Consider the following 12,499-nt stretch of genomic DNA (forward strand, 5'->3'; position numbering starts at 1 on the left):
CTTGCAGCAGAACTCAGCTCTGATACCCTCTTTTCATGGAGCTTCCTTGATTTCTTCAGTCTGAAGAGATTTACCTCTCCCCTGACTCTCATATTCTTTGTTTCTTGGTCCCTCCCATTTTACAATTCTGCCTTCTGCTTTGGATTGTAGTTATTTGTATGCTTGTCTTTTCTTCCAACCACGATTCTGGCAAGTAGGGGTCTTTGTTTTTAATCTTTTACAATACCTAGACCATGGCAGGTACTAAATAATTTTTTGCAGAATAAATCATCAGGTTTCCCCTTTGTTAGTTTAGCCTGTTTTATGGTAGTTCATCTGACATATGTTTTATTTGGCATTTTAGTATATTGGGTTTTCCTGATAATTAGCTGACCTCTGCTATTTCCCTTATAACCCTGCTTAACACATTGAAATCTAAGGTCTCAGGAAAAAAACAGATGCCAGTAGTTTTAATTATGCACTTTCTTTAATTAAGGGAACAGTTCTAATTACTTTTTAAAATGCAAAAAAAAGGTTGGTTCTATTGGTAAATAGATAGGCAAGTACTTTCTCCAGGGCCATTTTCTTTCCCCAGTCACTTTGTGAGTTTGTCCTTGGACTGTATTTTCCATACAAAGTGAGCACAGTTTAATGTCCTCATTCAAGTTCCTAGCCATCTCTCTGAAGTCCAAATTAGAAATAAGGTAAAAATCAGGCTGGGCGCGGTGGCTCTCACTTGTAATCTCAGCACTTTGGGAGGCCGAAGTGGGAGGATCAAGAGGTCAGGAGATAGAGACCAGCCTGGCCAACAGGGTGAAACCCCGTCTCTACTAAAATACAAAAAATTAGCTGGACATGTTGGCACACGCCTGTAGTCCTAGCTACTCAGGAGGCTGAAGCAGGGGAATCACTTGAACCTGGGGAGGAGAGGTTGTAGTGAGGCCAAGATTGTGCCACCGCACTCCAGCCTGGTGACAGAGCGAGGCTCTGTCTCAAAAAAAAAAAAAAAAAAAAAAGAAAAGAAATAAATAAGATAAAAATCAGAAATGAGAACACAGTGAATTTTAGAAGTTTTTGGGTTACATTTTTGTTTTTGAAGCATTAAGTCATCTCATTCTTTATCTTTTTTGTTTGGACCAATGGGTTTCTAAGAAATGTAAAGGATTTGAGAAAGTGAAGAGATTTAGCAACAAAAGTTATTAATGGAAGAAAACATTCCAAGTTGTCATTTCCTATGAAAGCTATTCTTCTATCAGTGGGTGGTCAGGTAATTACCAGAGTGGCCTTCAGAGAAGAACCTATATGCTGATGAATTCTTATGTGAAGGTCAGCGTAGTGGTTTGGGCGACTCTTTCTAATTCTGGCAATTCTTGTGAAGAGGTTTCTTTGTTCACCGCCAGTTAGGGGCACAGCAGCACTTTAGGAGGGGAAGCAGAATGCAAGCCATTAGTGCTAGACAAGCATGTGTCTGCTAATTACTCATTGGGTGTAAAATAAGTCAGCTTGGCCCACCTAGTCTCTTAGAAGTGACACAAGAGCCATTGTTGATGGGCTTGACGTGTGTTGCCTAGTTCATGGGTTTTGTGGCACCTGTCCTTGTTTCTTTCACTCCTCAAGTAAGAAGGCTCCTAGATAATGAAGTCAGGTTAATCTTTTGCTACTTAACAGTGTCTCAGTTTCACTTGAAGATTTGCCCAGCATTTAGAAGCTGTTGACACTGCCTCAGACACAGTACTAGGGATAGCAAAGTGCCACTACTAAGAATACCACAGGAGAATGGGAAAGATGCCAAATATAAGGAAGTGGCACTTGCCATTCTGTCTTTATTTCACAGTCTTCCACTCCATTTTTCCCAAACAATAGTCAATAGAAGCTAAAAAGCCTTGTTGCACTTTTCTCCCTGGCTCTGAACTCAAAGCAGAAGTGGATCATGGCTATGGAGAGTTTTTTCCATCTTGGCCAGTGAAGTGTCACTTAGCTGGATCCTTATCCCAAGTGTTAATTGACGCTGTTAACTTTTGACACGGATGCCAAGAAATAGTAATGAGGAAATGACACTCTGTTTATCTTGCACTTGGAGGTTTTATTTAGAGAACCATATGTTTCTTTAGCCAAAGGGCACTAAAGTAACGCTGCACTATTTAGTGTACTGCGAAAGATGAGTTTTTAGCAGGTCTCCTGATACCTTGTAGAAATTGTTATATATTTAAAAAGAGGAACTTTTTGTTGTTGTTGTTTGTTTGAGACGAAGTCTCACTCTGTTGCCCAGGTCAGAGTGCAATGGCACAGTCAGGGCTCACTACAGCCTCGACTTTCCAGGCTCAAGCGATCCATCTGCCTCCTCCCCACAAGAAGCTGGGACTACAGGCATGTGCCACCATGTTCAGCTAATTTTTTGAATTTTGGTAGAAACAAGGTCTCGAGATGTTGCCCAAGCTGGTCTCAAACTCCTAAGCTCAAGCTGTACTCCTTCCTGGGCCTCCCAAAGTGCTGGAGTTTCAGGCACTGCACCTGGCCTAAAAGTGGAACTTTCCTTACTCAACAGAAGGATCAGACCTGGTGTTTAATATTAGCATATTTGTCATGAATTAAGTATGTATTTCCTACTCATAGAAATTTCTATAGAATTGAGTTATAATCCTTCTCTGAGTAATTAAAAGCAGCATGGTATCTTTGTGTATATTTTTACTTCTAATAAAATTATAACATTAACTTAGTGCAGGTAGGTATATGTATAATGTGGCTATATAATTAAATAGGGATATGCATGTAAGCATTTTATATCTACCATGGCTTCTCCACCCACCTGTGTGACTTTTTATAAGTTATTTAACTTCTCTATGCCCAGTTTCCCATTTGTAAAGTGCTGGCCAGTAATGCCTATTTCATAGGATATTATAAGGATTAAATGAGTTAGAATATGTAATGCATTTAGAATTGTGCCTGAAACAATAAGCTCAGTAATATTAATCATTATTATTATATTACGTTATCAATTTTTAATTTTTATTTGCCTATTTTCTTAATGTATAACTACCAAACTATATTAGTTGGATTCAAACATTCTTGGTTGGTAATAAAGGCCCTAAAATAATGTTACACTTTTCTCCCCCTGTGGGACTTTTTTCCAGCTTGACAGAGAACAACATAAGAAGTCCTTGAGCAAACCAAGCAAGAGCAATGTAAAGTCAATGAAAATCTAAAAAGATACGTATGAAAAGATATTCAGGAAGTTAGGGACTATGTATAGTCAGCACAAGGCTATAGACTTTGGGTGATCTGGGTTATATGCTAGGGAAATCACTAAAATGCCCAAAACCTACCCTTAGAGTACACTACTAGCAAAGCAATGTTTTTTCCCCAACCACCTGCCACCCTACAAGAAATAACACAGCAGAATCAAGGTACACTGAAAAACAGACTGTGGCATGAACCTATCACCAAGCTTCCGTTTAAATGGGAGAGCAAATATATGGATATGATGATTAACTCACTGCATGACCCTTAACACTTGTGATTGTATCATCTATAATATTTGGCATGAACAAATTCATCATCATCATTTATGAGCTTAGGATAAAGTAAACTTATCACCCACCAAGATCTGGAAGTAATGCTGGCATTGAAATGGTACTCACCATCACCAGTTCTGCTGAACTAGCTATGGCTGGATGTCTGAAGATAGCAAAGCAACATGTCCTGGTGAAACAAGCAGGAAAGTCAGAAGAAACACTCCAACAACACACAATAATCAACCTTAGATGGCTTAGTCTAATCATGGCATGTTAGAAGAGTGCTTTGTCTCTGGTAGTTAGTAGTGAAATGGTTCCACTTAAGCAAAGGGCAGAAGGAGGACTGATAATAACCAAGTCTTCAAGAAATCAATGATATTATTATAACAGGGACTTTATTATAGTCATACTCTCCACCAATGATTTGACCAGAAGAATCATATATTCTCTCTGCTGCCTTCCTTTCTGCGTCATCTCTTTTCTCTCATATTCAGTCCAACAAACATGTAATAAATAGCTGTTGCAGAAGTCTTCCCCATTTGGAATTTGTGTGTATCATCAGGCCTCTACTTGAGAATCTCACCTCAGTGGTGACCTCCTCTACGTAACTACACATCTAGTTTCCTTGACTCATGTTGATGATGTTCCACCAAGAGGCCCACGTAAGCACCTCTCCAGCCATGGCCCTCGCTGTTCCAGCACTCTAGTGTCAGTCCTTGCCTTAGGCCTGCATCTTCCAACTAGAAATGTACTCTTCTCTACTAGTATATATGGACCCCTTTCCTCAAATCTCAAATCAAAAGTTACCCATTTTAGGAAGTCTTCATGAATACCACTCCTCTCTGGTCCATTGTTTTGTTGTCCTGTATCGCCCATAGCATGCATCTTTTGCTGTTTCAGCTCACCCTTGTATATGGATAGCTCTCCATTGTACTTGTTACCTCAGGTATGTATGAAACCTCATTGGACCCTAAGGACAGAGACCGATTCTGTCCACTATCACTTCCAACTACCTACCTACACACACACTTATCACCTGTATTCTGCTTGTTGAGGAGAATGAGTGGATAGGTTCATTTAATCCTCTTCAAACACATACAAGTATATAAAGAAAACTGATGTCTTTTAAAGTCGTTATTTCTTTAGAAATCCTCTAACAAAAGTTCATCTTGCTTTGCATAAGATTTATCATCCATTTCACTTTTATAACTAAGCTAATATACCATTTATGTTTAGTTTTGTTTCTTTTCACTAAATACATGTTTATATTTTTTCAGAGTCTTTTCAAAATTCAATTCAAGTGAATATACTTAGATTCTTTTGTTAACATATATATTAATACTAGATACCAATAAGAGAAAAGCCTTAGTGTTTAGGCAGAGGAGAATTTTCCAAATGTCAGTAAGTTGATTAAATGTTTTCAAGGCTTGTTGTAATTTGTTTTTGTGTTTTGTCTTGCTCTTTCTTTTTCCTTTTGATCTAGTACTGAAGTTACCGTTCTACATATGCTTTGTGTATAAATTAATTTAGCACTAACTACTTAGACTTCAGAATCACATCTGAGATCAGAAACAAGGGTTTGTTACTACCTCCTTTGTGGCTTATATTATCCGTTCTTGTAACTGGAGTCATCAAAATGATACATGAAGTGCATGTAGATCTTACCAAAAAATTCAGTGTCATTTTCACTCAGTAGCACCTATTAACAAGTTTCGTCACACCAGTTGGCCTCAGAGCAGAGCCCAGAAGAAAGCAGACACGTGGCAAACAGGATTTTAGTTGAAGGGAAATGACTGTGAAAGGTCATACCCACAGGCATGGGTAGGACACTCAAAGCCGCTGCTGCCAGCCAATGTTTGAAAAGTACCCCCAGTGGGCAATGGTGGGAGGGCACTGAAGACAAGGCTCACTTTCATCACAGTTTTGCCCTAATCCTTTTGTCCACTCATGTAATGTCTGTTTTTTTAAAGATGCAGGTCCTTTGTATTGTATAGGAGGTTTCGATATGCTATACCCTCTTAGGAACTGGTCTACCATTTCATGAAGTGCCAAAAACATAGTCAGGTACTGAGTTGTAAACGTCTGTGGTGCCTATGATCGAATGTATTTTTTTCCTGCATGATCATCCACTGTGGTGTTTGTAATTAGCAAAAAATGAGCCTGATTTGTTCTCCTTTGTAGAGCCAGGCCGAGGCCCACTACAAAGGAAGTAAACATGCCAAGAAGGTCAAAGCACTAGAGGCAACGAAAAATAAACCCAAAATGGTTTCTTCCAAGGACAGCGCAAAGGCTAATCCCAGCTGCTCCATCACTCCAATCACAGGCAACAACTCTGACAAATCAGGTCAATGACACTTTTTGTTCTTTACATTCTTTGTGTTTCTCCTGTTCACCTGCCCTGACCCCATTTTCCTGCCCTCAGTTGTTGCATGTTACTCTCCATGATTTGTTTTTGTGATATTAATATGTTTTCTTCACGGGAAGGATTATATGTTTGCACGGAACTTAAGCATTTGATACGTTTCCATTCCATGTTATTAAATATATACGTTTAAATATATATGTGTATATGTAAATATATATATGTATATATGCATGAAAATGAGTAGAAACTACTTGATCACAATGTGTTTAGACTAAAATCAGGAAATAGATCTAAAATACCTAGTTTATTACTTCTTTCTATTTATTTTATGTTTGTTTTTTACTATAGACTTTTTTAGTGAAGGACTCCTTAAACTTGTTTACTAATAGATACTTTTATGTTCTCTTACCTCAGTAAAAAGGAATTGAGGAGCCAAAGGGGGGAACTTTCTGAGAGAGTGGCATTACTAAATGAATCTGGAAATGTGCTTAGTAATAAAAGATGATGCTTTTTGAAGATCTTCCAAGTTCCCCTCAAAGTTACAAATGGACTTACATATTTTAAGGGAATGATTTCCAACGTATGAACTGATTAACAGAAGACCTTCATATATAAATGGAAATGGGTTACTAGGTGAAATGCCTCTGAAGAAGAGACTATATTTCATAGTCCCAGTGAATCGGTAGAATCTCTGAGTAGGTTCTTTCAGTGGAAAGAGAAAAAAAATCATTTTTGTAGCATGGATACCATGAAACTGAATGTTTAATAGGCTTCCACACTCTCACATCTGCCCCTCTGCGCCCATGACGGATATGTCATCTTGTTTCAGTGACTCTTTGAAGAACAGTCTCTGTTAAAGGAGACTAAGAGAATATGTCCCTTTCTCTTATGTTTGATGCTGTCTTTAGGGGCCTCCCTTTTGTGGGAAACATTTCTGATTCTCTTCTACTTCTCAAATCATTGGAGAATGTTAGAAGGAGACTTTAGACTGCTTTCCCATGACTTTTGGAGAAGATCCATTACTGTAAAAGGAAGATTCAGAAAACCTGTTCAAACAAAGAGACTATGGAAAAGGGGACCGTTATTGATTAGGCCCTGTAGATGCTGGCTCCAAAAGCCCTTTAGCCTAGAAGGATTGGCTAAGCTAAATTTGTTAATAAAGACTTTTTGTTCTTTGTACAATAGGATCACTAAATCATGTTAACTGATGAACAGATATAGTCATAAATGCCAGATTATTACAGAGCACATCTCCCTCTCTAGAGAACAAAGCCTTCTTACATATATTATGTAATTAGTCTTTAATCAATATCTATCAGGTATAATATCAAATATTATCTCTATTTTTCAAAATTGCAAACTGTGGTGAGATACACAATGTGGCAGTTATTTACTGGAGGCTACCCAGTGTTTGGAAGAGCAGGAGTCTGCTGACTTCTTGCCTGGTTTCGTTTAATGCAGGATATCACCGCCTCTATGGAACAATACTCTGCAAAAGTTTTGTTACCTAAATTATGCTCTTTACGTTCCAGCAAAACATATAAGTAAAATGATAAAACAATGGAGGTTAGTGTCACTTTCAGCTACTAGAACAGTTGGTAGGTACCATACATGTTACAACGTTGCTACTGAGTGAGCTCAGTATTCCACTTAAGTTATATTATTATTTGAAAATTGGGTTGGCTCTAGGGATAACAGTAAAAGTAATGAGCAGAAAATAGTGTCAAAATCAGAAATAGAGGTGGAACAATCAGAGAAGAATCCATTTTTTAAAAAAGCAGATAATTAAAGGGAGAAGGAAAAGTGTGGAAGAAGAGAAAAGAAAATAGGGGAAAAAAGTCAAAGATGAGGAGATAAAACCAAGGAAAGAGCAGTACAGAAATAGAATATCCAAATAAAGGGGGCTGGATTATAGTTACAGCATGCCTTATACCTACGAAATGCCCAATTTCAATGAGTATATTTTGAAGTAAAGTTTAAGGATTCAAGGCTTTCATTCCAATACTCAAATGTTAGCCCGTGCTCAGTAAAACGAAGACACTTTTTAGCAGTTGTGTTTGCCTACAGAGCATTTGGAAAACACCAGGATAAAGCATACCAGTGGTGTGAACAAGGAACGAGAATTAAGATCTAAAACCCAGGAGAGAGGAAGACAAATCTTAACCACAGCATCTCTTCTTCAGTACATATGTGGTGGTCTTTCTTCCTGCATTCTCTGCTTCCTCTGCCACTCTTTTACCCACCTCTTAGTACCTATAGTCTAACAGTATTGATGTCACCCACTTTGTGACTGTCCAGATTTGGACTAGAAGTAATAGAAACCACCTGTATTTAGAGGTTATCTCATTTTTCATGTTTCCTTACTCAAAATCTGTATAAATTATTTGGTAACTCATTTGCTGGGCCATTACTTTTTGTTTCTCTGTGTTTGGTATAAGTATTAATACTAACAAAAAGTATTTGTTCTATTATACTTATAAAAGCTACACCAAAGTCATTGAAAGATGGCACTTAAAAAAAAAAGGAGTGCATTTGCTAAATAGATGCATGTTCTTTTGTCACTGTCAACCATATGTCAGCTTCTAAGTAAGAATTCCCACATGAGTTTTATAGAATTTTCAAGTTGGAAAATTAGAAGCTTTGCCCAGATGGGAAATCTGGTCCAAACGATATAATACCTAATGTATTGTTAACTGCCTGTTTCTAAATCCTTGAAAAGCTCCCACAGCTTTATCAGAGTCATAGATTTTTGTTGATATCTGGCTTTCATTTCATTTAAAATCCTGTTTTAAAAAAACACAAGACACAAAAATCAGTGCTTCACAAAAGGTCTAGGTACAATGTAAGGAGAAAGAGGGTGGGAAGAGGAATAATGACTGTGATAATTGACTGAAATGTTTTATTTCAGACAATGTTGCTTTAAGGAGTCAGACAAAAATTAGAGTAAAAGTCACAGTGAAAATTCATGACTGACTTGCAGATCTCATGAGACTGAAATTCCCCAGCACTGGTCTTTTTCTTCTGAATGAAGAGTTCCTGCCAAGTGGGCTTAAGTAGTATCTGTGATTCTCAGATATTTAAATGAAAAGTGAAAATGTTACTCACTTGTTGTCTCAGCTGCCAGATTTCAACTATGCAGGCACTCACAACATCCATAGACTTGACTAATTCCATTTCCATTCTCATGTTTTAGCATCAATAGCTTAGCAGCAGAGTTTTGTTTACATTTTGAAAGAGAGGGAATAGCCAGGAGTTAATGGAGGGAGCTTCTGGGAGAGCAGCATTCTGGGAACATCCTTTAAGGCAAGGTGTGATTTCAGGGTATCCAACAAGAAACCTGGGATCCACAGATGATTTTTTTTTTTTTTTTTTTTTTTTGAGACCAGAGTCTCGCTCTGTCGCCCAGGCTGGAGTGTAGTGGTGTCATCTCGGCTCACTGCAACCTCTACCTCCCATGTTCAAGCAATTCTCATGCCTCAGCCTCCAAAGAGCTAGGATTACAGGCACCCACCACTATGCCTGGCTAATTTTTGTATTTTTAGTAGAGATAGGGTTTCACCATCTTGACCAGGCTGATCTTCAACTCCAACCTCAAGTGATCCACCTGCCTTGACCTCCTGAAGTGCTGGGATTACAGGTGTGTGCCACTGTGCCCAGCTGGTGAACTCTTTCTGCTCCTTGAGAGCACACATTATTTATTCTAAGAGGTGGTCTAAAAGGCTTCCAAGAGCTAGGGAAGCCCTCTTACCTGCTATTTTGGCACTTGGCACAACCATTTTTCTCTTTTATGTTACTTTTGGAGACGTAATTTGGTTCATGTTATATCCAGATCTGTATGAATGCAAAGAGATTTGTTATAATGGAGCTATTGTGTATAAAAATTTCGGGATATCATGGCAAGCTTTCTTTTTTTTCTCTCAGTCAGTAAACAAAATGGGTTTAAACTATAATAGCATGGATTGCATTTATTTTAAGAAGTTCTAACTACATGATTCAAAAAATTAGATATATTTTATTAAAGCTATTCTTCTCAGTTATGTAAGAATAGCTGTCCATTCACTTTTTGGAAGTTGAGGTAGAGTTACATGTAAAATCCAAATAAATGGCTTTATCATCTCCCAGGATCTGTCCCAACTTTTAATGATGCATCAGAGGAAGTTGGAAACATAATGGGAGGGAGGAAAAATGTGCTTTGGGAGAATTGGGGTCAAAACACAGCAAGCATTAGGCAGCTTCAGGAAGATGGCTAGAATATATTGGCCAGACACTCTACCCAAATTTCCCCCTGGAGTACAAGTGTCATAATGCCATATGACAATACACTTCCCTGTCATAATATGCCCAATACATCAAATTGAAGGCTCTCTGTGACAGCATTTAACAACTCATACCAGGTTAAAAAAATACGGAGCCTCCAAAAAAATCCTGCTTCTTAAAAATAATAAAATATTATGATAGTCAACCTAATAGTCCACGTGTCTGGGCTTTAGCATTGGATTTTTTTAAAAAATTAGTTAGATATCAATATGAAGAAATGACATTTCTCGTTTAAAGTACATAAAGCTACTTAGAACTAAACAGCCTTTAATCAGTTGCTGTCTAAACAGATGAATGCATATGGAATGATTTGAAATGCTATAGATGTATTTATAAATGCAATTAAGAGCAAAGATAATTGAGCCAGCATCTTCTGTTGAAATATAACAATAGAAACACCTTAAATTTGTTCAGCTTACAAGACGTAGTTACACATATGTTTTCACTTCACTCTCTTAACCCTTTGATAGATAGGGCTGAAATTAGCATCCATTGTTTATTCATTCATGCAATAAACTTGATATCCATTTATTCACTCAACAAATGTTGATTATCTATACTAAATAGCATAGTACATATGGGTGCAACAGTGAATAGAAGGACATTTGTTGCCCTCAAAAACTTTCAACCTAGTGTTTTTTGTTGTCATTGTTGGATATTACGGATTTAAAGAGAAATAATATATAGTCATCACCTTCAAGCTGCTCCCAAAACTACGGTAACAATGAAGAACCTGGGTTATGGGAAGGTTAGGTGGTTTATGTCAGGTCGCACAACTCAAATCCCAATGGAGTCAGGATGGAAACTCGAGGTTTCTTTTTTCATGCTTGTTTCATTATTCCAATTACTTCTAAACTTCTGTGACATGGAGGAGTAAATGCAAGTATTCCAACAGGCAAAGGAAGAAACCACTAACCATTTTCTAAAGAATTGATGAGTAGGACCATATATGACTTTTAAATTGCTTGCTGTTTTGGTATAAGCTGTGGCAGTGAAGGGACCATCAAGGCTTTGTTTCATTGATAATCCTTAATTTCTATGCAGGATATTATCTGTAGTGTTTCGGTGTAGTAGAACAAAAGTTTTAGAAGTTACAAATCTCTTCAAGAACAAATTTGAATAAAAGCACTCATTTTAGGTAAATGGCAAATGATAAATGTTCTCAAAGCTTCTGCTTGACAGTTACAGACTTTACATGTCTAAAGCCAAATGTACTCCCTGAAATAGAGGCTAACACTGAGACAGGGCATTGCAGCATGGTAGAAGGCTTGCCCTGCCTCCAAAAGGGTACTCTTGAGTTCTCTTGAACACGCTCCACGTTTTCAATAGCATTTTGAATCATTTTACCCAAAATATTTCCCCTGAGGGCAGGGAGATAGTTTTATTTATCCCACACCCATGCCCTACGGACACTGTGAGGTAATGGTGTTAGAAAAGACATGAGAAGGAGAGAAAGACGATAAGACACCTTGAAACAGCTCATTTTAGTTTTCAGCATGTTGTGCTTTTGCATGGTGGCAGTTCTTCAGGTGTAAACCCAGAGTCGTTATCAATGAGTAGCTCATTATGATTTGCCTTGAAAGCAGCAGTTTAGCTTTTTGTGGTCACCCTGTTGCCATATGAAAGTGCATTTTCAATTTTGTCAAAGGTTTTTCTGCCATACATACAAATGGAGACCCTCGCCTCATCAGGTTTATGGGTTCCCCTGTGTACTTCATAGTTTTTATGTGTTGTTACAAATGGGGCCAAGTTTTCCAACTGACAACTTCTCATTTCTGTTGACTGCCACAGGACTCCATCAATTAGCCTGCAAGGTCTTCTTAGCTGCCTCCTCACCCTTATCTGTCTCTAGTAACAGGACCTTGTGATGTTGAATGGAAGAAAAATAGTTTTCTGCTTTGGCAGCATCCGTCATTTATAAACAAGCACCCTCATAAATTTGGCATACATCTATCCAAATCTGAGAGGCCAAAATTTCACATCCTTCATGAAATAATAGATTAACAATATTTATAACATCTTAAGTCTGAAGTTCTGGGGTACAATCATGTAGAACATAAATGAATCCCATCTGTCTAAAGAGAACAGACCATTAAACTAAGGCTCATATTTTCATGAAATATACATATATCATTATGACTTTCAAAGTCAGCTTTAAAAAAATACAACTGCCTCCATCTTTACCCATGCACCTTGAATTTGACAATAGCATCCCTCCAGGTAAGGCTGAAGATTCTTAGTACTTAAATGTTTGTCATCCTCTGGGAACTAACTTCTGAAACTTTACAGCATTTTATATTGCTTTCCAGTAATGCTGAACATTTAC

The 12,499-nt window shown here is 37.8% G+C and overlaps 1 protein-coding gene across 6 annotated transcripts in view; it reads left to right on the forward strand.

The window, feature by feature from the left end:
• The window catches only part of ZNF385B (zinc finger protein 385B), a 423,520-nt gene that overhangs the window by 378,149 nt on the left and 32,872 nt on the right, over positions 1–12,499 (forward strand). For all 6 annotated transcript variants that reach the window (XM_050750566.1, XM_050750567.1, XM_050750570.1 and 3 more), the window contains one exon: positions 5,673–5,835. In XM_050750566.1, coding sequence (XP_050606523.1) covers positions 5,673–5,835 — 163 coding nt within the window. The remainder of the gene's footprint in view (positions 1–5,672; positions 5,836–12,499) is intronic.

This window comes from Macaca thibetana, chromosome 12, assembly GCF_024542745.1.
Source record: "Macaca thibetana thibetana isolate TM-01 chromosome 12, ASM2454274v1, whole genome shotgun sequence".
Taxonomy (NCBI): Eukaryota; Metazoa; Chordata; class Mammalia; order Primates; family Cercopithecidae; genus Macaca; species Macaca thibetana.